The sequence below is a fragment of the Mercenaria mercenaria genome, chromosome 2, assembly GCF_021730395.1.
Source record: "Mercenaria mercenaria strain notata chromosome 2, MADL_Memer_1, whole genome shotgun sequence".
Classification (NCBI taxonomy): Eukaryota; Metazoa; Mollusca; class Bivalvia; order Venerida; family Veneridae; genus Mercenaria; species Mercenaria mercenaria.
Window position 1 is genome coordinate 13,258,483 of NC_069362.1, and position 27,332 is coordinate 13,285,814.

The 27,332-nt window shown below is 34.7% G+C and overlaps 1 protein-coding gene and 1 non-coding gene across 2 annotated transcripts; one reads left to right on the top strand and one right to left on the bottom strand.

Moving 5' to 3' along the window:
* Positions 1-3,910: 3,910 nt before the first annotated feature.
* LOC123563236 (WW domain binding protein 1-like) lies at positions 3,911-27,073 on the bottom strand. The gene is made up of 5 exons (XM_053530326.1): positions 26,965-27,073; positions 22,870-22,918; positions 18,693-18,761; positions 12,599-12,813; positions 3,911-10,966 (listed from the first exon to the last, which is right to left on the bottom strand). Exons 1-5 carry the CDS (start codon positions 27,019-27,021, stop codon positions 10,928-10,930), a joined length of 429 nt encoding a protein of 142 aa, XP_053386301.1. The 5' UTR covers positions 27,022-27,073; the 3' UTR covers positions 3,911-10,927.
* An 87-nt stretch (positions 27,074-27,160) lies between these two features.
* On the top strand, positions 27,161-27,234 carry Trnan-guu (transfer RNA asparagine (anticodon GUU)). Its single transcript has one exon. It is a non-coding gene; the product is annotated as a tRNA-Asn (tRNA).
* Positions 27,235-27,332: the final 98 nt, after the last annotated feature.

The window sequence follows — 27,332 nt, forward strand, 5'->3', positions numbered from 1 at the left end:
TGTTGAATGTACTTTCACAAAGACCTCTGTTTTCCTATTACATTCATAGTACCACATCCTTATCCACAAAATACTGAATATTACAGGTGTCCATCAGTATTATATCAGTTTAGGAATATGTTTTTTATTTTCCCACCATCGATTTCTTGAATATGCACCCCTTCCGCATTGCTGTATGAACTGTGAATGTAGCAATATGCGTCCCCTTAAAGAACACTAATAAATTCTATAGTGTCATTAATACCCATAAAGCAGTTATTTTGGAGACGTTAAAACTTTTAGATGATAACTACAACAACAGAGTTTTTAATATAATAAGACGTTTTATGAGAGGACTTCACAATTATATTCCTTCAAAACCACGATATACATCTACTTGGAATGTTTCCACTGTGCTTAATTTACTTGCTGGATGGATGCCACTTGATTCTTTGTCTCTAAAGAACTTGACTTTTAAGTTAGTGTCACTTTTTGCGTTGTCTACGGCAGCTCGTGCACAGACTTTGAAAGCTCTCAGGGTTGATAAATGTTCTTTTAACAGTCATGGCGTTGTATTTAAGGGGACGCATACTTTGAAATTAGAAAAAAGTGGGTGGGGTATTATAAAATTTACCTGCAAAAAAGTACAAGGTTTTGGTAAATGAAATGAATACTGTTTCAACTGTTATAAGTACACAAAGGATTGCTCACTAAAATAAAAATGAGAAAAACTGAAACAAGAAAGTTATTGTTGAATTACATAAGACTTTTTGTGTACATTCAAAGTCAACAATTAAGACTTTTTGGTGCGAAAATAATAGTGCTTCACTTTGTCCAAACATTTATCAATGTCCTACAGATTCTAATTTAAAGAAAGAATGTGAAATAAGTTCACTGTCTTGCTTTTCATTTCGCATATGTGAGCTAAAACACATTATTTAGTTTGTTTACAAAGTAGTGCATAAGAAAAGATATGGTGGTCAAGGAATGCCACATTCCAAAACTAAAAGAGTATATTCCCCTTAATACATAAAACATTTATCATTACAGAAGTCTAGTGGCTTACAATAAAGGCCTAGAAATGTTGCCATTATTAATTTTTAACTTGGTATTCATGAACTACAATGCACTTAAATATCAAAACACATTCAACAAACTTTTGAAAATGTACTGTCTTAAAAATCCCTAAAATAAGGTATGAAATTTGGTTGAGAGGTCCAATCAATGTGTATATGTGGAAAAGCAACATTCTAATCTTGTTCACACAAGTTACTAATACACAGCAGGAATGTCAATGATCAAAACTGGACGAATATACAGTTATCCTCACTGTAATGTCATTTATAATTTGTCCTTGAATTCTCCACCATACTTTTCATAACTCTGTTTGCACGAGTTGCACGAGAATGCTGTCATTCACGTAAAAAAACGGGGTCAAATAAGTTGTAAATGCAATATCATCTAAACGTAATTAATGGATTATGCAGTTCAAGATAAACTTTATCTCATAACGTAACGAACGTGTATAATTTTGTAACAACAACTTTACTTACACTGATTTAAGTAGCAGTCGGTTTATAAGTGACTTTATTGATTCATTTCGTGTTTTGTTATTGTTGTCAAAAAGTATAACGGAAGTGCCTCACAACTGAAGCGGAAACCAGTTTGACGCGCAAAGTAGTCCACTGTAAGTAATATTTTTTGACAAATGTCCACAGAAATGAATAATTTTGTAATATTAAAGACGAATATCTGAATAGGATTCATTATTTGATAAGAAATTATAATCATCGACACGTTTTTTTAAAAATCGTACACGTGCTGACACCTAAGTTGTCTCCCGTTGTTTATTAGAGTTACCTTTCATCCGGCGCAGTAATACATTTGCAGTGAATCGCCGAGAAGTCGTGGGAAAATTAAAAACAAACAAACTAAAATTAACCACCTTTTCAAGATGAATTTCAAGTGATCGACATTATGCATTTAACCCGCCTGACCTGTGTAGCATCTTAGATATCTGTTCTAAGGTATTCATTGTGTAGAATGTCATTTTATGTCCTTGCAATGCTAATCCCACTCTGATTTTTTTTGTTTACATTTTTTATCAATGAGAAATATGGCGTCCATCCCGAGATGAACTGACGTGGCGTTAAATTTTTACATGTTTAAGCAAACCTGGTGTGTTAGAAAGAAAATCTCATCCCTTCAACATTATTTGGAACACTGTTATTGTAAAAAACCTGTTTTTTCCTTATACAAAAGCTTAATATTTTGTGTTGAATGTACTTTCACAAAGACCTCTGTTTTCCTATTACATTCATAGCACCACATACTTATCCACAAAATACTGAATATTACAGGTGTCCATCAGTATTATATCGGTTTAGGAATATGTTCTTTATTTTCCCACCATCGATTTCTTGAATATGCACCCCTTCCGCATTGCTGTATGAACTGTGAATGTAGCAATATGCGTCCCCTTAACTGTGGTGATAAATTGAAGTGTTCCAAACCAGGAAGTGATTTTTTCCTTCATTTGAAACTTTATGAAAAAATAGAATTATGTCCAGTTAGGACTTTGAAACAATATATCAGAATGACAAGAAGTCATAGAAAAGACATGCAACTTTTTATATCCTATGTTAACTTTAAGGCTGTCACTACAAGTACGTTAGCAAGATGGCTTAAGTCAGTGTTGGTTCTTGCTGGAATAGATACAAATACTTTTAAAGCTCACTCCTACAGAGGGGCATCCTCTTCAGCAGCAGTAAAAGCTGGATGTAAAATGTCAGAAATTCTAAAAATGGCAGATTGGAGTTCTGTTAAAAATTTCAAACGGTTTTATCTGAGAGATGTTACTACAGATAGTAGTCAGAACAATTACAGTGACTTTGTTTTAGGGTCTAAGTGATCTGATTGTTAAACATAAAGAGTGGATAATGCATATCATTGCCTTGTTTGGTATGATCAGTGTGTAAATGAACTGCGTGTTACAAAAAATTAGATAAAGAATTTAAATTTTTTTTTGGTGAACATTTATATCTAATTGTATTATGTATGGATTGTAATTTGATCATTATATTGAAATGATAAAGACGCAGATTTATTTTGGTTTATGTTGTCTCCTTTAAAGATGCTTGGATATGAAGGCAGAAGGCCTTATGAAAATAATGGAACCCCCATCCAAACACTTGTTGTGAAGGATGGGGGACATTATTGGAGTAAGGCCGGAGGCCGAAATATCCAAGCACCCACCCAAAATAAAATCAGAAGAGACAGGTTACCCCTACCCCTTGCTTTCTGCTTACAGTTATGGGAGTGTATGGAATTTCATGTTGGTATAATATAGATACTGTCCTGTGATCAGCCTTTTGTCTGATACATACTTTTGCTTTGAGCCAACATAAACTTTTCTTTAAAGCTAGGAGAACACCGTGCTGTTCTGGGGGTTTATATAGTCATGGTCACGCCTAGTTGTCAGTGGCTAAGTGTAAAAATTTACTGTAAAGTAGCGATGATCCGGATCGGTCAATGAAGTGATATGCTTGGATATTTCGGCCTCCGGCCTTACTCCAATAATGTCCCCCATCCTTCACAACAAGTGTTTGGATGGGGGTTCCATTTTAATACATCCTATGGGGTCAACCTTGTGACCTTTCCCTTGGATCAAACTCCTGACCTTTGGATACTACTCACTACTGAGAGAACCTTGCACACTGGTCTACTAGAAATAGTCTAATAACGGGAGCTACAATCAGCCAACAAAATACTGGTGAAGTAAACTTGTTCATATCATACCAGTGTTGAAATAAGCGAGTTAATGATCTGCTCCTAAACATTAATGACTTTCCCTTTGCTTTAAAGACCAGACACTTAACATGTCTGGTAACAAATATGGGCTAGTATGGTTCAGTTAAGACATCAATATAAAAAGATTTACTAGGATTTAATTAAAATCTATTCAGACTTCTCCATAACAAGCAATATGATTTTAACAAAATTCACATACACAATATTTATTAGAAATAATGACATTTCATACCACTTGTAAATCATTAACTTTGTATCTGGTTATATGATGTGTTACACCACCTCGTTCTTAAAGCTTCAATAATTATAATACCTTGTTAAATATTCACCATTTATACTGTATTATGCAACAAATAAACAGTTATATAAAATAATGTTCTATTAATAGTATACTGACTGTATCCTGTTTACATATACTAAATCCATGTGGTTACATCTTTACTGATTTCGCAACTTACAAAGATAAGTTGAAATAGCGTACACTCATGCACATATGATCAAGTTCAAATTGTACTGATTACTGTGTTCTATTCTAATAACCTTGGATAGATAATGTATCTAATGTGGTTGTAAAAGGAAACCTTTGTAATTAATATATATATATTTAAATTAGACACCTTTGTTTCCAATTAATATTGAAGGTATATTTGATTTCAAAGTACCTTTCACCATAATATGAACACCCCACTCAAGATGCTGATGCAAGAAATATGGGGAACTAGATGAGGAAATATCAGAAACAATTCTACAGTGGTTCAATGAACTACTGAGAACATGAACAGATGTATCCATTCAGTGCAATGCAATGAGGAAGATATAAAAAAAGTTTTAACCACATGAAATAAATATTCAGCTCTTTCCCCTCAAGGTATTTTAAAACAAGAGGGTCAAGACGGCCCTAGGTCGCTCACCTGAGAAACACATCATAACAGTGTAAACATGATTCCCAGATGACCCATATTTGAACTTGGCCTAGATTTCATCAAGGCAATCATTCTGACTAAATTTTATGAATATCAAGTGCAAAATGCAGCCCATATTGCCTACACAAGGTTTTTCTTTAATTTGTCCGGGTGACCTAGTTTTTGACCCTAAATGACCCATATTCAATCTCAACCTTGATTTCATCCAAACAAATATTCTGATCAAATGTCATGAAGATATGGTGTAAAATGCAGCCCATACTGCATACACAAGGTTTTTCTTTGATTTGACCTAGTGACCTAGTTTTTGACCCAAGATGACCCACATTCGAACTTAACCTAGATTTCATCAAGGAAATCATTCTGACCAAAATTCATGAAGATCAATTGAAAAATACAGCCTCTATGGCAAACACGTTTTTCTTTGATTTGACCTAGCTTTTGATCCCAGATGACCCATACTGATAATCCTCCTGGATTTCATCAAGGCAATCATTCTGACTAAATTTTATAAATATCCAGTGTAATATGCAGCCCCTATTGCCTACACAAGGTTTTTCTTTAATTTGACTGGGTGTCCTAGTTTTTGACTCCAGATGACCCATATTCAAACTTGGCCTAGATTTCATCCACACAAACATTCTGATCAAATTTCATGAAGATTCGGTGTAAAATGCAGTCTCTATTACATACACAAGCTTTTACTTTGATATGACCTAGTGACCTAGTTTTTGATAAAAGATGACCCATATTCGAAGTTGTCCTAAATTTCATCGATCATTCTGAGCAAAATTCATGAAGATCAGTTGAAAAATACAGCCTCTATCGCATACACAAGGTTTTTCTTTGATTTGACCTTGTGACCTAGTTGTTAACCGCAGATGACCCATTTTCAAACCTGGCCTAGATTTCATCAAGGTAATCATTCTGACCAAAATTCATGAAGATCAGTTGAAAAATACAGCCTATATCGCATACACAAGGCTTTTCTTTGATTTGACCAACTGGCCTAGTTTTTGACCACAGATGACCCATTTTCGAACTTGTCTAGACTTTATCAAGGCAATCACTCTGACAAAATTTCATGAAGATCAGGTGAAAAATACAGCCTCTATCGCATACACAAGCTAAATGTTGACAGACGCCAGACATCGAGAGATCACAAAAACTCACCTGAGCATTCAGGTGAGCTAAAAATACATAGAGAGGAATATATCTACCATATATTCCCTTATTAATGCCCCCCACCCCTGAGGAATAAGTTCAGCGCACATATTTAAAAAAAAAAATGAAGGCAATACAAGACACAAGTTAATATCAGCACTATAGATACAACTATTGAAGCACATGTACATAAAAAAAATGTCAGTAAGGATCTTTATGTCAAAGAAAATACAACCTTTCTAAAAAACAATACCTGCACTGACAAAACCTCTTTATATATATACATGTATATATGAGCCGCACCATGAGAAAACCAAGATAGTAGCTATGCGACCAGCATGGATTCAGACTAGCCTGTGCACCCACGCAGTCTGGTCAGGATCCATGCTGCTCGCTAGCAGTTTCTCTAATTGCATTAGGCTTTGAAAGCAAACAGCATGGATCCTGACAAGACTGCGCAGATGCGCAGGCTGGTCTGGATCCATGCTGGTCGCAGAGCCACTATGTTGGTTTTCTCATGGCATGGCTCAGTCATTTATTTTTTAACCTCAAGCTCATTAAGTGAAACTATAATGCATATTTTTATAGAAAAACAGGATGACATCATAAACCTAATACCAGTAAGGCACATTTTCAAGTTTTTTTTAATATTTATAAAAAAAAAAGACATTTTAACTGTTAAAGTATTTACAGCCGAGTCAAACAACATAAAAGTATTTTATAAAACCAACACAATTTAAAATGCAAGACTGAAAACTCAACTTGAAAACATACATCGCAGTAATCTCAAACTTTGATAGCAACCGCTGTTACCAAGGAATATTGCACAACATTTAATACAGATTGCAGAATGAAAAACAGGTTAAAAACTTGCATCAACCAATCTAACATAGACACAGAATGATAAATATATTTTGCATATTCATAGATGAAATAACCTCGCAAAATGTAAAAACAGAATCAATTTTAAAAACTAAGGTTTATATAATAAATTTGATAGTTTGTCTAACTAACAAGTAAAATGAAACATTTATTATTGTAGGTAGTCAAGACATGTTAAACTTAAAATACATAAACAGTAACCCCTTTAAATTTTTCAGAAAACTAGAATGATATATTTGTTGTCGGACTTCTATTTTTACTGGTTCAGCTCTGAGCCTTTTCACTTTTTCAACAGCCAATAGACCAAACGCAAGAACCAAACAATTAATTTTGTGGAAACTGCCTTGCCTTACCAGTATTAATGTTTCATTTCATGTGAATTTATGTGTGTAAATTATGTACCCTGAATCATACACACATCCTTTGATTACGGGTATATTATATAAATTTACCCAGCTTATTGTAGAAATAAGAACACATTCCACTGCATAAATAAGTTTTTCATGGAACAAAATATTCTCCCACTAAAGTTCACAAAATTTAATATTTGATAGGAAAGGGAAGTCTAGACAAACATATTTCTAATTAAACCTAAAAGCAAAAGCTTCGAATAACTGACATTACTTCACCATTTCTTAATCAAGTAATGGGTCAGTGAAAAATGTTTACTCATTTCTAAATTAAATTTAAACTTCTTGAGGGTGATGGGAAAAGCTTTATATAAAAACGTAAATGTAATTATAAACAAATGACAGCATTCTAACTGAATTTTACAAAATAAAAGCAATAATATTCATTTATTGTTACTGCACTTAGCCACTGTAAATTGATTAACCCTTATCATGCTGGACACGACTGATTCTGCCTTTGCTACCAGTGTAGATCATGATCAGCCTTGCACATCCGTTTAATAGTACTAGAACTAATGTGTGTCCATAGGACACTGGTGCACCCTCACCTGTCACTGTATGCATAATTTTGACTAAGTCAAGGGCAGTAACTCTGGTCCGGCTGTGTTAAATCAAAATTGAACACCAGGTACATAACTTCACACACTGAATAACAATCCTTTGAGGTTTGATGACTAGGTCAAATACCAAGATATGCATGACACAAATTCGGATGTACAGGCAGACATATGGACAAAGGCAAATCTAAGTGCCTCTCCCCCAAAAATTTTAGGAACTGTACCAGACTTCTTCTCAAGTCTATTTCAGTCACTGACATTTTATATCTTCATGTCCTAATCTAATATGGCAACATAGATCTTTTTTCAATTAAAAAGTTTGCACAACCTAAACTGTGCTACAAATTCATGTGGTACTGCCTGCAGAAACTGACATACATTTTTGTTCTAAAAAAACAGTTCAAGTGTTAAAACTTGAGATACAGTTAAATCAAGTATGGTAAGTCACTTGATAGAGATATACTGTATATCAGGACTAGTTAAGTGTGAGCATTACCAATAAAAATGAGGTAAATTATGCTAAAATATGCATTTCACTCATATTTGACATAACAAGACATACCAAGGAAGACTGATCGTTGAAACAGCCAAACAAAAGATCACAACACCATTTTCCCCATCCACTTGCATGTATTTCCTAAATTAATGTACCAGTAACTGATATATGTTAAAAATGGTGCTCCACCCAAAACAAAATAACAAACATACATATTGTTCTAAAAATACTGCAATTTCTTAATCTTAACATTAATATAATTAACACTTTTAGAACGATATATATACATTAATTTTTTTTCTTATCTGCATAGTTATTTGCATCTTTTATGAAATAAATACATATTTGCAGGCCTGTACAGAAGAAACAAATTTTGAAAATTCTGTTAATTTTCCATTAAAGGTAAAATGAAGAAACAAGAGGACCATGATGGTCCTGAATCGCTCACCTCTTCCCAAATGACCCAGTTTTGAGTATGACGTCGTTTTTTCTATTATTTGACATAGTGACCTAGTTTTTGAGCTCATGTGACCCAGTTTTGAACTTGACCTAGATATTATCAAGATAAAAATTCTGACCAATTTTCATGAAGATCCATTGAAAAATATGGTCTCTAGAGAGGTCACAAGGTTTTTCTATTATTTGACCTATTGACCTAGTTTTCGAAGGTAGGTGACCCTGTTTTGAACTTTACCTAGATATCATCAAGGTGAACATTCTCACTAATTTTCATGAAGATCTCATGAAAAATATGACCTCTAGAGAGGTCAAAAGGTTTTTCTATTTTTATACCTACTGGCCTTGTTTTTGACCGCACGTGACCCAGTTTCGAAAATGACCTAGATATCATCAAGGTGAACATTCTGACCAATTTTCATGAAGATCCATTGAAAAATATGGCCTCTAGAGAGGTCAAAAGATTTTAATACTTTTAGACCTACTTACCTAGTTTTTGACCGCAGTTGACCCAGTTTCAAATTTGACCTAGATATCATCAAGGTGAACATTCAGACCAACTTTCATACAGATCCCATGAAAAGTATGGCCTCTAAAGAGGTCACAAGGTTTTTTTATTATTTGACCTACTGACCTAGTTTTTTATGGCACGTGATCCATTTTCAAACTTGACCTAGATATCATCAAGGTGAACATTCTGACCAATTTTTATGGAGATCCATTCACAAGTATGGCCTCTAGAGAGGTCACAAGGTTTTTCTATTTTTAGACCTACTGACCTAGTTTTTGACCGCACATGACCCTGTTTCGAACTTGACCTAGATATCATCAAGATGAACATTCAGACCAATTTTCATACAGATCCCATGAAAAATATGGCCTTTAGAGAGGTCACAAGGTTTTTCTATTATTTGACCTACTGACCTAGTTTTTGAAGGCAGATGACCCACTTTCAAACTTGACCTAGATATCAATAAGATGAACATTCAGACCAACTTTCATACAGATCCCATGAAAAATATGGCCTCTAGAGAGGTCACAAGGTTTTTCTATTATTTGACCTACTGACCTAGTTTTTGAAGGCACATGTCCCACTTTCGAACTTGACCTAGATATCATCAAGGTGAACATTCTGACCAATTTTCATGAAGATCTCATGAAATATATGGCCTCTAGAGGTCACAAGGTTTTTCTATTTTTAGACTTACTGACCTAGTTTTTGACCGCACGTGACCCAGTTTCGAACTTGACCTAGATATCATCAAGGTGAACATTCTGACCAATTTTCATGAAGATCTTGTGAAATATATGGCCTCTAGAGAGGTCACAAGGTTTTTCTATTTTTAGACCTACTGACCTAGTTTTTGAAGGCACGTGACCCAGTTTCGAACTTGACCTAGATATCATCAAGATGAACATTCTGACCAACTTTCATAAAGATCCCATGAAAAATGTGACCTCTAGAGTGGTCACAAGCAAAAGTTTACGGACGCACGCACGAACGGACGGCGGACGATGGACACCGCTCGATCACAAAAGCTCACCTTGTCACTTTGTGACAGGTGAGCTAAAAATTGACATAAATGCCCCCAATTTAAACTGTTTGTAAGTTTCCCAGTACATTACTTCATCATAGAATGTTGGTGTGTAAATTTATGTTTTGTTTATTTTGAATTATCTTTCATCTACCTATTTCATACATGTTAGAAAAGAATGCAAGTCTATAGGAAAAGCTATTAAGACTGTACTTAACTGCACATAAATATACAAAATTAGAACCATTCTGATCATACTTTTTTTCAATCAAACCTCACAGTCCTTACAATTTCTTACTCAATGTGAAAAAAAAAGCCAAAAAAATAAAAATGGAATGTACATGTGGAAGCATCTTTAACATATAAAAGCAAGGCACTTTACATAACTTCCAGAATAAAGTAAAGATATGTTCAAACAAATATTAATAAGAAATATTTAATACACTCATCTTATTTTTAAAGCACTTTTTTAACTATAAAATCCATAGAAAAATCTCTCTTGAAATAGCCTTAAATTTGGTTATTATTTTTTGGAAAAATATCTAAAGCAAGAATCAACACAGTTCTTAGGAAGGGCAGTACAAATTTGTCCAACAATTTTTCACAATTTCTTCAGCCATTGAAAAGGTAAATATGTCTATTACTATATCAACAAGCTCTTCCTCATTAAAGAATAAATACAACTTGAGTAGATTTAGTGACTTCCCTGTACTACTCAGTTTGCAACAACAGCACTGTATTCTGGTGGCTTCTCCTGAAAATAAACAGAAATAAGAAACTTTGACCTACACTTTTCTCAATTCTTCTGACAACGAAAATCTTCCCTGACTGACTAACTGGCAATGACAGTGTACCCTGACCGGCTAACTGACCATGTAATTTTTTCCTGACTGGCTAACTGACAATGAAAATCTTCCCTGACTGGCTATGATAGTACACCCTGACTTGCTAACTGACAATAAAAGTATTTCCTGACTGGCTAATTGACAATGTAAATATTTCCTGACTGCCTAACTGGAAATGAAAATCTTCCATGACTGGCTAACTGGCAATGATAGTATATCCTGACAATGATAGTATATCCTGACTGGCTAACTGACAATGAAAATATTTCCTGACTGGCTAACTGACAATGAAAAGAAACACCATTATAACAGAGAAAAACAAATGTAAAGGAGGTTAGTACAATGTATTACATCCAAAACAAGCCAGTTTAAAAGAGCCACAGTTTTGAATTTAATACAGTATTATTTAAGCAATTCAAGTTGTCAGAATGTACAGCACATATTTTTGATTGTAATTGGTTTGTGTTTTACAAAGCATTTTTTTTTTCAAATTTTGTATGTACACCTATTATCACTACAACCTGATTATAACTACCTACAATATTCTGTTTTAATGGGGCTCTACAACTGATACATGTAGGCAGAATCCACAATAGATACATGTAGGGTAAAGAAGGACCCCAGTGGATAAATGTAGGGTAAAGTAAGCTCTACAATTGAAACAATGCAGGGTAATGTATGCTCCACAAAAGGATATAATGCAGGGTAAAGTATAATGCTCCACAAAGGATACATGTAGGGTAAAATACGCTCCATAATAATGAGTACAATGTGGGGTAAAGTATGCTCCACAAAGGATACATGTAGGGTAAAATACACCCTATAAAGGATACATACAGGGTAAGGTTAGCTCCAAAAAGGATCTAATGTAGGGTAAAGTATGCCCCACAACGGATACATGCAGGGTAAAGTATGCTCCATAATGGGTACAATGTAGGGTAAAGTATGCTCGACAACGGATACATGCAGGGTAAAGTATGCACCATAATGGGTACAGTATGCTCCACAACGGATACATGCAGGGTAAAGTATGCTCCACAACCGATACATGCAGGGTGAAGTATGCCCCATAATGGGTACAATGTAGGGTAAAGTATGCTCCACAACGGATACATGCAGGGTAAAGTATGCTCCATAATGGGTACAATGTAGGGTAAAGTATGCTCCACAACGGATACATGTCGGGTAAAGTATGCTCCATAATGGGTATAATGTAGGGTAAAGTATGCTCCACAACGGATACATGCAGGGTAAAGTATGCTCCACAACGGATACATGTCGGGTAAAGTATGCTCCATAATGGGTACAATGTAGGGTAAAGTATGCTCCACAACGGAAACATGCAGGGTAAAGTATGATTCATAATGGATACAACACAGGGTAAAGTATGATCCATAAGGAATACAACACAGGGTAAAGTTTGTTTAGCAAATAGAGAAACAAAGCTTGTTCTGAAAAACTTAAGAAACGGTTACTAGTACTTAAATAAAGCCCTTTTTGCATGATACTAAAGCATAATTCAAATACTATGACATATTTACCTGATATGCAGGTGCCGTTGGAGGCCCTGTCGGTTGGTTTCCAGCTCCAGCAGGTGGGTAACCATAAACTTGTGGTATTGATCCGTACGATGCCTGGGTACCATCAACTATGACGTATCTAGGATTAGCAACATAACGACGACGACGTCTGATACAGACACAGATGGCGCATGATATGATGAAAACCATTACCATTAACCATATGAACCAAAACCCTGTAAATAGATTACTGTAGACTATTTGTACAGTCCATCATTGCAATTAACTAGAAGATGCTTTTGTAAAAAAAGCGCATGTCTTCCCCAATGCATAGTCATATACGCAAGAAGTCAATAAGGGACAAGAGCGAAAGTCAAAGAGACACTAATGGTTGGCTGCAATAGGGATCACCTACTTGGCATGTCCAATCATCCCACTAACTTGACTAAGTTTCAACATTCTGGGCCTAGTGGTTCTCAAGTTATGAACTGGATACAGTTGTCCATGTTCAGGCCCCTGTGACCTTGACCTTTAACAGAGTGACCCCAAAAACATTAGGGGTCATCTACTCTGCATGTACAATCACCCTATGAAGTTTGAAATGAAGTGTGACGGACGGACAGGGCAAAAACAATATGTCTCGCCCAGTTGGGAGAGACATAATTATCACCTGGAAGTATTAACTCAGAAACTTCAGTCATTTTCTATTCAAAGCACAGATACCTTATACATTGTAACATCTGTAAGTGACACCTTAGGAATGCAAATGCCTCTCTACCAATACAGAACGATATATTTTCACAATTACTTAGATTTATATAAATTAGTGAATCAAACACTCCTGAGCAACAGCCCCTGTACAAACAAGAGCTGTCCATAAGACAGCCAAGCTCGACTATTCGAAATATTGTCCCAGAAGCAGGAAAATATTACCCCAAAAGGTTAAATATCAAAAGAGTTCTAAGTTCAAAAGGGGGAATAATTTGGCCAAAATGCATATCAGTTATGGGACTTGCTGCTATCAACTAGTTTTATAACCCCGAAGGCACATGTGAAGTTTCAATTCAATATCTGCATTAGTTTTGGAGATAGAAACTTGCATGTAAAACTTTAACCAGAATTTTCAAAGTCCAAAAGGGGGCATAATTTGCCCAAAATACATGCCAGAGTTATGGGACTTTATCCAGGGAGGTTAGTAATTGATCTAGAAAAAGAAAAAATAAGTTTCAAATCTATATGCCTTTTAGTAATAGCTGTATGTACTTGCACGCAAAACTTTAACCAGAATTTGCTAAGTCCAAAAGGGGACATAATTTGGCCAAAATGAAGTTCAGAGTTATGGGACTTGCTGCTATCAACTAGTTTTATAACCCCGAAGACACATGTGAAGTTTCAAATCAATATCTGCATTTAGTTTTGGAGATAATAACTTGCACGTAAAACTTTAACCAAAATTTTCTAAGTCTAAAAGGGGGCATAATTTGCTCAAAAAGCATGTCAGAGTTATGGGACTTGACCCAGTGAGGTTGGTAATTGATCTAGAAAAAGAAAAAATAAGTTTCAAATCTATATGCCTTTTAGAAATAGCTGTATGTACTTGCACGCAAAACTTTAACCAGAATTTTCTAAAGTCCAAAAGGGGGCATAATTTGGCCAAAATGAAGGTCAGAGTTATGGGACTTGCTGCTATCAACTAGATTTATAACCCCGAAGACACATAATGAAGTTTCAAATCAATATCTGCATTAGTTTTGGAGATAGTAACTTGCATGTAAAACTTTAACCAAAATTTTCTAAGTCTAAAAGGGGGCATAATTTGCTCAAAATACATGTCAGAGTTATGGGTCTTAACCCAGTGAGGTTGGTAATTGATGTAGAAAAAGAAAAAATAAGTTTTAAATCTATATGCCTTTTAGAAATAGCTGTATGTACTTGCACGCAAAACTTTAACCAGAATTTTCTAAGTCCAAAAGGGGGCATAATTTGGCCAAAATGAAAGTCAGAGTTATGGGACTTGCTGCTATCAACTAGTTTTATAAACCCGAAGACACATGTGAAGTTTCAAATCAATATCTGCATTAGTTTTGGAGATAGTAACTTGCATGTAAAACTTTAACCAGAATTTTCTAAGTCCAAAAGGGGGCATAATTTGCTCAAAATACATGTCAGTGTATGGGACTTGACCCAGAGAGGTTGATAATTGACCTAGAAAAAGAAAAAATAAGTTTCAAAGCTATATGCCTTTAATTGTTGGCTGTATGTACTTGCATGCAAAAACTTAACCAAGGTGTGACGCCGACGCCGACGCCAGGGTGAGTAGAATAGCTAGACTATTCTTCGAATAGTCGAGCTAAAAACACATTCAATCTCCTCCCAGAGTTATTTAGTTCATACTAATTTGTTGTAGCTCGATAGTGACTAAAACTTCAAGCTTATTTGAATGATTCCGAAATCTTCTTTCTTGAAAAAAACCAGTACTGGTGTCATTTGAGGTGTGGTCATAACTTTAATTGGGCTTGAACCCACAACCCTTGAGTTGAGCAGCTGACTCCTTAATTTAACCACTGAAGCATCTCTCCCAGAGGTGTTTGCTCTTAGGAGGTTGCACTGTAAGTTAATATGAATTTCTGTAACTGTATTGCTAATGGAAATGTCACAAGTAAATAGATGGACAATATTTGATGTAATGCAACATTTTTACAGGGAATGATATGTTTATCTTGATAAAAATATGATAACCAACCCTTTTGAAAAGGAAATTTAAAGAAAAAATAAATTCAGCTTTATATTGACGCATAAGTTGTTTGTAAACAACTTGGTTTATCAATAAAATGCACCTTAGAAAGTTTTTACTTCCTTGTGACGTATAAAGTGGTGTACATGCAGTAATAACTGCGAAGAAGTATTATACACAAATTTTGTGATTTTGTCCCTTTAAGTTTAAATTTTATGAAACCTATCAATTGAATGAATTTGAATCATTATTAATCTTTATTGATCATGGTCTGCATTGCTCACTATTCAGTCAGTAAATTTTCAGTGATCACCTCGTTGGATAGTATGTGGTATTCCCCAAATTGAATAATGGACTAGCCCATTTTAGAAATTCTTATTAACAGAAATGAGCAATACAGTATGTACATGATAATCACATCGGTTTTTCCTTTATTATTAACTATTAACAAAGTTGTCACAATGATTTATATTACACCACTTAAAGGTCACAATGACTGTTGACATGGGATTGACTATAGATATTTATGACAACCACGAGATACTGTGGTTTTTGTGGCGTGTCAAAAACTAGGAATGAGAAATTCAAATGGTTACTTTTTTTACAATGAAATACAGTTGAAATTTGGTATATTACATACCGATATCAAACTCTATTATTTTGGAAAAATCAAATCAAGACACGTCCAAAGTCCTTTTTAAGTCAAATTCACCTAACTACAAAGTTCAGGAGAGCTACATTTTAAATCTAAGTTGTATTATGAAATTAATTATTGAATTAACAATATTTATTGTAAAGAAATACAGGGCCATCTAGAAAAGAAAAACTGTATTTCAGGCAGTGCATGCATAAAAAATATTTGCACAAAAACATAAAAGAAACAAGAGCTGTCACAAGAGATAGTGCACTTGACTGTTTCGTTGCTTGATAGTGAAATAGGGCATATCTCACAATCTGGAGCTATCACTGGAGTGGCTAATGACTCCGATGTGGGTGAAGTTATTTGATATTCTAACACGACCAGCAAATAACCTGTAAACATGTAGAGCAAAATCTATCTCGGGTTATTCTGCAATAAACCACTCGCGTGCAATGACGTCATTCGATCCAGGTGCGTAGCACGGTCGTAAAAAGTAGTTACCATTTTTTCTAACACTGCTGATACAAGTATGTCGTGTTAGAATCGAAATAATAAGATCCCAAGTGTGATTTATCGTAGAATAACCCGAGTTTTTCGTTCTTATGCGAAACAATACATCACTCAGGCCTACTGCCTTCGTGATATATTCTTACGCATAAGAACTCAAAACTCGGGTTATTCTACGATAAATCACATTTGGGAACTTATTATTTCTTAAATAGTCATAATCAAATGTACCGTAGTTTAACTAATATAAGAGATAGAAAGAAAGTGTATCAGAACATTAACTAACTACAAAAGTGACATAATTCATAAAATATTTCTGCATACATCATATCAACTGGCTTATAATGTGGAACAACTATTTAAAGTTTGAACCAAATCCACTAATAATCGGGATACAGTAAATTAGCCTGAAATCCAAAGTAAAAAGGGGGCATAATTCATAAAATATTGGCACCAGAGTTATATACTTTATGTCATATGAGGAGGGTGTTGATGTGGAACAACCATTTTCAGTTTGAATCAAATGTCTTTTACTATTATAAGTAATAACAGAGACAGAGTCAACATGCTCCAAAACTTTAACCTTAAATTCCAAGTAAAAAGGGGAGATAATTCATAAAATATTGGTGTGCCATTTAGCCATATGATGTGGGTGATGATGATGATGAATACCGTAATTATTTTACATTTGAAACAAATCCCTTCTGCAATAACAGAGATATAGTGAAAATGGATCAAAATTAATCTAAAACAATAAGTAAGAAGAGCTGTCACTATTAGTGACAAATGCCACCGCAGCATGCCCAAGAATGCTACAGTTGTCTGTGCAAAACATGCCAGAAAAGTTTAGATATTAATCGTTTTGTGACCTTGTCCTTGACCTGAGAGACCCGGGTCATAAGAGCGACACACCTCAATATGGTTAACATCTGTCTTAAATTATTTTCAAATCCTTGATAAATTGCAGAATTATGGACCAGACAAGAAACAGACCATGTTAACATTGACTTCTAAGTGTGACCTTGACTTTGGAGCTAGGGGTCTGGGTCTTGCGCATGACACATCATCTCATTAGGCGTAAAAAAAACTGTCTGTTTCTGGTATCCTATCCTACCCTAAATATTTGGCCCAACCCTAAATGTTTTTATGGCCTTAGAGAATATTTTTTTCAACTTTTTATCAAAAAGTTGCAAAACTGCACTTTTATGCTTTAAATATGGTCAGTGACATTAGAAATCAACTTACTGATGCTCTAATGGCATAACCCCCTTATTTCCGTTCATTTTTGACACAAAAATAATTTCCGAAAAGTCTAATAAAAAAAAAATTTAAAAAAAAAAAAAATTCCAACCTACCTACCCTAATTTTTTTGAGCATGTTACCGGAAACAAAGAATTTTTTTGTTAGGCCTTATAGGGAACATTTCTGCCAGGTAATTTTAAAATCCCTTCATCAATGGCAGAGTTGTGGACCGGACAAGAAACAGACCATGTTAACCTTTAACCTCTAAGTGTGACCTTGACTATAGAGCTAGGGGTCTGGATCTTGCGCATGATATGTTGTCTCATTATGGGGAACATTAATGCCAAGTAATTTCAAAATCCTTTGATGAATGGCAGAGTTATGAACACTGTAAACCTTTGACTTCTAAGTGTGACCTTGACCTTGGAGCTAGGGTCTGGATCTTGTGCAAGTCATGTCGTCTCATTATGGTGAATATTTATGCCAAGTTATTTCAAAATCCCTTAATAGATGGCAGAGTTACAGCCCGGACAAGTACTTACACGGACACACGGACAATGCGATCAAATTCATGAAACATTGGTGCCATACTTATTAACTTTGTTTCATATGTTGTAGGTGATGATGTGAAACAACTATTTATGTTGGAATCAAACCAATTTAGTAATAAAAGAGATAGACTTGAAAAAGCACCAAAATTTCAACCTGAAATTTTATGTAAATAGGGGCGAAAACTCATAAGATATTGGTGCAAGAGATATGGCCCTTGTATCATATGATGTGTGTGAACGATGGGGAATAACTATTCTAAGTCTGAAGTAAATCCATCAAGTGATAACAGAGATAAAGAAGAAGTGCATCAAAGCTTTAACCAAGGTGTGGATGCGGATGTGGTCACTGGGGCAAGTAGGATAACTCTACATATACTTTGTATAGTAGAACTAAAAACACAGTCATATTTTGCCCATGACAATTTTTACTGAAAAACTTACACCAGAATGAATATACAGAATCCCAGCAGCATTCATCATTGTACAGTCCACAACAATATGCCCCAGAACCTACAACAAAAATGATTAATTTCATATATAAACACATTTTTGAAATTCAAGAAGACTGCATGAGCATTGTAAAATCTCTATTGATAGATCTACCAACACTAGTCAGTTACTGGTGTTTAACCTTTAGCCTGCTTGCAGCAAGTGATTCTGCCTAATTACAACCATTGCAGACCATGATCAGCCTGCATGGACCAAGATCAGCCTGCGCATCAATACAGGCTGATCATGGTCTACACTGTTCGCTATTCAGCCAGTAAATTTTCATTGAACAACGCTTCAAATAATAAAGGTAATGCCCAAATTGAGTAATGGTCCAGTCCATTGTAGAAATTTAGAAGTGTTAAGGTTAAAGCTATAAGCAACATTCAGTATGATTAACAATTATCAAATAAGTTAAGGTATTAGGCTCATAATAGAGTACCTCCTTTTTGAAGAGTATTCAATTTCTACCATAAACCTACCTTGACTGCAATTTTCAGGGGGGCGTAGGTTCAAGCCCCACTGGGACCAAAATTTTTTTCCTTATTTTCCTTTTTTCTTTTAAGTTTTTACTTCTTTCAAGACTTGTTATTGATTTATTGTACAAAAGTGGAAAAAAATCATTTGATAAGCGATTTCTTGCTGTTCAAAGTGAATTTACCTCTGAAACAGAAGGGGTAGAGTTAGACATCTTCAAAAATATTGAGTTACATGTGGTAAAAGTTCTCTATTTTGCCTTCATTCTTTAGATTACATATTGTGGAAGAAATGTAGGTAGGTTTTACTTCTGCCCCAAGGTTATTTTTGAATGAAGTGAGCAAAATTCAAAACAGACCCACAGGATTCGACCTTAATTTTTCGATGTTGGAGTTAGAATTCTGTCTCATTAAATCTGTTTACTCGAGGCACCCTAGAAATAATGATACTGACAGTTTTTATTTTAAGTTTTATAATTGTTTACCAATAGTTTGATGTTTCTTTCATAAAAAATAATGGTATAATGAATTCTCTGCAAACGTTTTGGATAAAGGCCACTACTTTGAAATTTGTCTCTACTTGAGCTTGAGGAAATACCATAAAGTACACAAAATTTATAAAAAACGGCACGGTAAAAGTTTTTAAAAATTTGCAATTAAGTGCAAAGCACAGTCAACTGTAAGAATATACCCAGCAAATGCCATTTTTAAACATTACTATTAGGGGCCTAATACCTTACCTAAAATCAATATATCATTCATTTAAACAGACTGCAACTTTGTAAAATCTGTAAAACTGCAAAACAGAATTATAGAAATCTATATCCATTTGTGGGTACTAGTTAGCTGTAATACCAGTTTTCATACAAAAAAATCTGCATAACTGAAACTTTTTTTTTTGTAAAATGACGAGTTATGGAACCTGAACACTGTATGTCAGATCACCACATTGAACAACTATTTAAGTTTCAATCCATACCGAGACCAGCTTACATAAATACACATTAACAAATCAAGATGTGAAAGGTTGAGTGCAATTCTTCAAATAGTCAAGTCACCAACCATACTACATTTTTAACTACTTTTCTAATACGTATGTATACAGTGTTTTCACAAGAACTTTTCCTCAACAGAATTAATTAAGTACTATTAACACTACTTCAATCAGTGTAATTTTGAAAGACAGTCATGTATCAAACATTGGCAGAAATACATGCAGGTTCCCACAAATAATAGAAAAAATATTATAAAAGATTATTTATAACAGCTTTTTCATCACCAATATGCTTAATAAGGGCCCATGCAAACCATCCCTTCTACTGTATGGCAAAAAGAAACTATATAATATAACCTAGATGTTTTAAGAAACAGAGTTAGGCTTATGAACTGTAAAAACTGATACACTTAAGGTAAACCAATAGACCCATAACGACACTCAATTTTCGGGTCAAAGGGAACATGCATGGCTTTCTGTAAAAATCAATAATGCTGAATTTAAATCTCATAATTATTTTATGTAGAATACATAATTTCCTTAATTCTTATTACATGTCCCCCCTAAATAACATTAAAAATTGTTTCCTACCCATGCAAGAAAAGAAACAAGAGCTGTCCGTAAGACAGCCAAGCTCGACTATTCGAAATATTGTCACAGAAGCAGGAAATTATTACCCAAAATGTTAAATATCAAAAGAGTTTTAAGTTCGAAACGGGACATAATTTGACCAAAATGCATATCAGTTATGGGACTTGATGCTATCAACTAGTTTAATAACCCCGAAGAAACATGTGAAGTTTCAATTCCATATCTGCATTAGTTTTGGAGATAGTAACTTGCATGTAAAACTTTAACCAGAATTTTCTAAGTCCAAAAGGGGGCATAATTTGCTCAAAATACATGTTAAGAGTTATGGAACTTGACCCAGTGAGGTTGGTAACTGACCTAGAAAAAGAATAAATAAGTTTCAAAGCTATATGCCTTTTGGTAATAGCTGTATGTACTTGTACGCAAAACTTTAACCAGGATTTTCTAAGTCCAAAAGGGGGCATAATTTGCCCAAAATACATGTCAGAGTTATGGGACTTGATTCTATCAACTAGTTTTATAACCCCGAAGACACATGTGAAGTTTCAATTTAATATCTGCATTAGTTTTGGAGATAGTAACTTGCATGTAAAACTTTAACCAGGATTTTCTAAGTCCAAAAGGGGGCATAATTTGCTCAAAATACATGTCAGAGTTATGGGACTTGGCCCAGTGAGGTAGGTAATTGATCTAGAAAAAGAAAAAATAAGTTTCAAATCAATATGCCTTTTAGTAATAGCTGTATGTACTTGCACGCAAAACTTTAACCAGAATTTTCTAAGTCCAAAAGGGGGCATAATTTGGCCAAAATACATGTCAGAGTTATGGGACTTGACCCAGTGAGGTAGGTAATTGATCTAGAAAAAGAAAAAATAAGTTTCAAATCTATATGCCTTTTAGTAATAGCTGTATGTACTTGCACGCAAAACTTTAACCAAAATTTTCTAAGTACAAAAGGGGGCATAATTTGGCCAAAATGAAGGTCAGAGTTATGGGACTTGGTGCTATCAACTAGTTTTATAACCCCAAAGACACATGTGAAGTTTCAATTCAATATCTGCATTAGTTTTGGAGATAGTAACTTGCATGTAAAACTTTAACCAGAATTTTCTAAGTCCAAAAGGGGGCATAATTTGCTCAAAATACATGTTAGAGTTATGGAACTTGACCCAGTGAGGTTGGTAATTGACCTAGAAAAAGAATAAATAAGTTTCAAAGCTATATGCCTTTAAATGATAGCTGTATGTACTTGCATGCAAAAACTTAACCAAGGTGTGACGCCGACGCCGACGCCGACGCCGACGCCAGGGTGAGTAGAATAGCTAGACTATTCTTCGAATAGTCGAGCTAAAAACAAAATCTTCACTCTCAAGTCAGCCACAGCTATATTTTTTAACTCATAATTAATAATATCATTATGGAATTTTTCAATTAAGGTAGTTCTGCACGTTAGGATCGATCTTTTTTCTACAATGTAGAATTTGATCAAACTCTGATTTTTCAAAACTTCGGAATATACTAAGAAAATTCAGCAAATAAAAAAGATAGGGTCACGGCTTGATTTTTTGCTAGACTGATTTGAAAAATTTCGACCTCACACAAGTTTTCATAATGGGAGTCTATGGGAAAAACGCAATTTTCATAACATTTTCGCGAATAGAAGTATTTCTACAATGTAGATTTTAATGAAACTTCTCACAGTCATAAATAAACATATGGCCTATAATATGATGAAATAAAATGTATAGGTCCGTGTGCTTATTTTTGAGATATTTGGTTACGATTAAAGTGAACCGCCTATTTCAAGCTAATTTTTAGACATTATTTTGAATTATTTAACGTGTAAGATGTTTTAATATCATAATTTAACTTTAGAAAGATAGTAACAGTGCCATTTTAATACATTAATTCACAGGTTGCCCTTAATTCATAAACTGATTTTCCTTTCCGTACGCCGTATCCGGGCATTATTCTACGTTTTTCGGATAAGTGACGTTACGCCATCACTTCCGGTTTTTCAAACGTGCAGAACTACCTTAAAAATGAATGGTATAAACTGGATGCTTACCGTAACACTGTGTTGGTAAATCTGTGTCACTTCCACATGTGATGTAACCCTGTAAAATATTTCAAACATTATTATCTGTAATTGTGAAAACATATTCTGCAAAAACATAAATTTGTACAACCTTTGTCATATATGCTCATTTGATTCATTAGGGTGTATATTTTAACTTGATATTTTATAGAATTTTGGACTAGTACAGTCTATACTGGTGGTTCTTGAAGAGATAATCCTGGACACTTCATAGTTTGTTTCAAACAATAAAGAGATTTTTTGCAATACTTAAGGTATAATAATGGTGTAGTGAAAGTTGTCATTTAAGTAAATTGAGCTTTTAAGCAGACCTGACGGTGAGAACAAATCAACATTATTTAGGCTTTAATATCTTAATGGTAAAAAGTATAACCTTAGTCACAATTTAGTGTCAGAAAAAAGGTTTTTACTTCCTTGAATGATAAAATCAGCGTGGATCAGAAACTTTAACCCCAAAGGCATTTTTACGGTGACAATTATAAAAAAAAAGGACAAAACTAACAAGTTTGGAAATGATATGGTAGCTCTTTGATAGATGGCTAACTGGGATCATTTATGATCTGATATTTCATAACTGCAGTCCCTCTAAAATCAAAAGTTTACCCCTTGTCCCTAAAACGTTCTATTATCTGGACAATTCGAGGGATGGTTTTTGGTAGCCTTACTCATTTGGAGTTATAACCAAGATGTATAAAGTTTTATCATATGATGTTTTATACAGGGCAGCAACAGTAAAATTTTAATATGCTGTTGCTTAACATCATATTGTTTGGACTACTAGGGTTTAGATAATATGACACGTAACCCTTAGGATTGAAAATGCAGATTTGCATAAGATATATTTAGAATTTGTACAACTCTGGTCAGACATATTCTATTTATTATGACCCTGGTTGGGAATTAGCTTTAAGCTATTTAATACTGTGAGACCCAAGTTTGACATATTCCATTTAGTATGACCCTGGGTCAGATATATTCAAATTAGTATAACCCTGGGTAAGACATAATTATTCAAATATATATCTGATCCTGGGTCACAGGTATGTACTATAATTATATATACTATTAAACTAATTCCCAACTTGAAGGTCTTACTAAATAGAATAGATCTATATACATCTGACCCTGCAAACTACTAGGGTTCAGATAATATGAGCCGTGCCATGAGAAAACCAACATATGTTTTTAAAGCCTACTGCAATTAGAGAAACCGTTAGCGAACAGCATGGATCCTGACCAGACTGCGCAGATGCGCAGGCTGGTCTGGATCCATGCTGGTCGCAAACCCACTATGTTGGTTTTCTCATGGCACGGCTCATATTATCTGAACCCTAACAGTTTGCGTCCACGCAGTCTGGTCTGGATCCATGCTGGTCGCAAAGCCACTATGTTGGTTTTCCCATGATGCAGCTCAATTATTATGACATAGCTTAAAGGTCTTAACAAATAGCATACGTCCGACCCCGCCAGGGCATGCTAGATCGAGTTGTCTTAAAGCTAAATTGGCATTTTCGACCCTAACTGTATGTCATAGGGTAACATATATTGCATTATACACAGGTGCTAGAAACACAATCAAATTTTCTGCTTAATAAACCTGTCTATCTGGATCTATTATGATCTATTTAGCTTATTAAGTAAAATATTTGATTAAGCTTTAGCAACTTCTGAACCAGCAAATTATGCATCAATATTCTGCCCTTAATTTTCTTCATAATCTTTCATGTCATGAAATGATGTTTACCATACCTTATCTGATATTAGAGCAGTGAAAACACAAACTTATTTCGAGGCTGATCTGATGCTATATAGTCAGTAGATCTATATCCCGGCACAACCAGTTTTCAACCGCTTAACAAGTTTTCTGTGCAGTTTTGTACAAATGCAAGTCCAAATCTTTGGTTTATTATCTAACACTTTCTATCACCATAAGTGCTATAAAAGCATACCATTAAAGTTTCAAGTTTCTAACTGATCGAATCCCTGGCAGGATCATTTTGAAAGCCATCAGTAGGAAGTCATGCTGAAAATTTACAACCTAAATTCGACCACAGGTGGTATTTTCCTTCCAGCAAAATGAAACAGCACGAAACTTTTACTGTAGTTTCATTACAACATGGCAAACATAATACACCCAAAATTCAAGTCTGGCAACAAACTCTAAAACCAACATGGCAGATCAATATACTGTAGGTACACTTGCCTAAATTGGCACCTAAATTACATGGGGGTAGGGTAAAGTAAATGGCAGCCAAAAGTTAGTGCATTATCTAAAGAACTATATCATGTGCTAAATTACTCAAGAGAACCAGGGTGTCACATCTGCTACATTGATAGCTGTCACATATGACAATGTATTATATAATTGCTAAGCTTTTGACACTCCAAATATTTCAAATTGCTTAGAAAATGAAAAAAATGTTGCAAGGACAGGCATCATGATTGCACTGTCAAAATAACAATACAGGGGCGTCGGAAGTGGGGCCGCAGGGGCTGCGACCGCGGCCCCAATAATTTGCCCAAAAACGATTTTTTTGTAAATTCATAAGTTGGAGTCGCAGGTCCGCGGACCCAATATTTTGTATAGTATATTTAGTATATTAAATTTTGCTTCGCGTTAAACAATACACGCTGTCCAGATTAGTGTGTTACCGTGGTGACGGTGACACGATCGGGGTGTTAATTGGAGTCATACACACGTGTCCGTGACTGGACTTAATTACGCATGAACAAATCAGCATGTTTTTAATTGGCATGTCTTTAGTCAACGGAACGTTTAAGCTATACCCAGCCGCAAAGATCTAAGGTATTAACTTATAAAATTCAGAAAAATAATTAACATGTTTTTAATTAATGAAAGGAGTAAGTGTTAAGATTTATCACACTGCTAAGATGTAAGGTATTAATTACATAAATTGTTTTTACTCAAAAAATGATATTTCAAACAAAAATAAGAAATGAATGTAACATGAATGATTATTACTAAATACATTAAATACAAAAAAAAAAAAACATACATGCATTCGTTAAGATTTATCACACCGCTAAGATGTAAGGAATTAATTACATAAATTGTTTTCAGTCAAAAAATGATATTTCAAACAAAAATAAGAAATGAATGTAACATGAATGATTATTGTTCAATACATTAAATACAAAAAAAAAACATACATGCATTCTTTGTATTGCGTTATACATTATTAATTATGATAAGAGTTTATTAAACTTTATTTTGCTTATAGTCATGTAAATAGTAAGAAAATACTGGAGACTTGAGATGCGATTCAGTACCCTAAAATGCACCAGAACTCGCCATTTATGATCCTGTTTTAAAAAAAAATCAAGGGGGGGGGTCCCCCTCCCCCCCCCAACGGGAGGGGGATGCCCCCTCCCATACCTACCCCCACCCATCGCGGCCCCAATATCAAACACTTTCCGACGCCCCTGCAATATGCTTCACAATTCTGGCAGTAAGCATGTGTTAAGCAATAAACAGTTAGTGCAAAAGATATATAAATACTGATATTGGCTTAAGCAAGAATAGGTAGTAGACAAGGAAATATGCAGGTTTTTTAGTAATAAGAAAAACCTCATGAAAACATAGTACTGATACATAAATGGAATTTATATAATTTTCTAAGTACCAAAACTGAAGGTGAATAGGTTCCTAACATGTTCTGTCTCTGCTGTAAACAGTGAAACAAACACAACTGATAAATTTGGCTTATAAAGATTTTTATCATACAAAGTCCTTGGCGGTCGAAAATAGGTTGTGTTTGAAAATAGGTTGTGTGGGGATATATATTATACTTTTAGTCCAAATAATTGGACGTTTTGGGACCGCGTGATAACTTTCGACTGTGGCTGTCCCTTAGAGGGTTGACAACTATAAAATATCATATCACAATATGTCATCCCGATAAGCCAAATTAGTAAGGCTGGTAAAGTATATAGATCTACTAGTAGAGCTATCTAGATCTACAAACACAAGTTAGATCTACTACTGTTGCCATGAAAAAGTATGACAAGTGTCGTCTCAAATACATTCTGAACTAGAAAATTTACCTCAACAGTTGCTGTGGTTAGCAATACTGTTAAAAACACCAACATTTCGTAAATCATCGCTGTGTCCTCGCCGATTGTGTTTACATTAGTAAATAAAATTTCTTGCTCGTGACTTCCGGGTTGAAAGTCATGTGACAGGCTACTAATTCACTGACAACATGATTATAATATTATTTGCCTGGCCATGCTATTAACTGTCTCTGTGGCGCAATCGGTTAGCGCGTTCGGCTGTTAACCGAAAGGTTGGTGGTTCGAGCCCACCCAGGGACGTTCCTTTTTTGCATTTTTCAAATAATTATTTACCAAGCACGCACAACTGTATCAAAATTATTTACACATAACTCGAAAATAATAACAGAATACTTTAA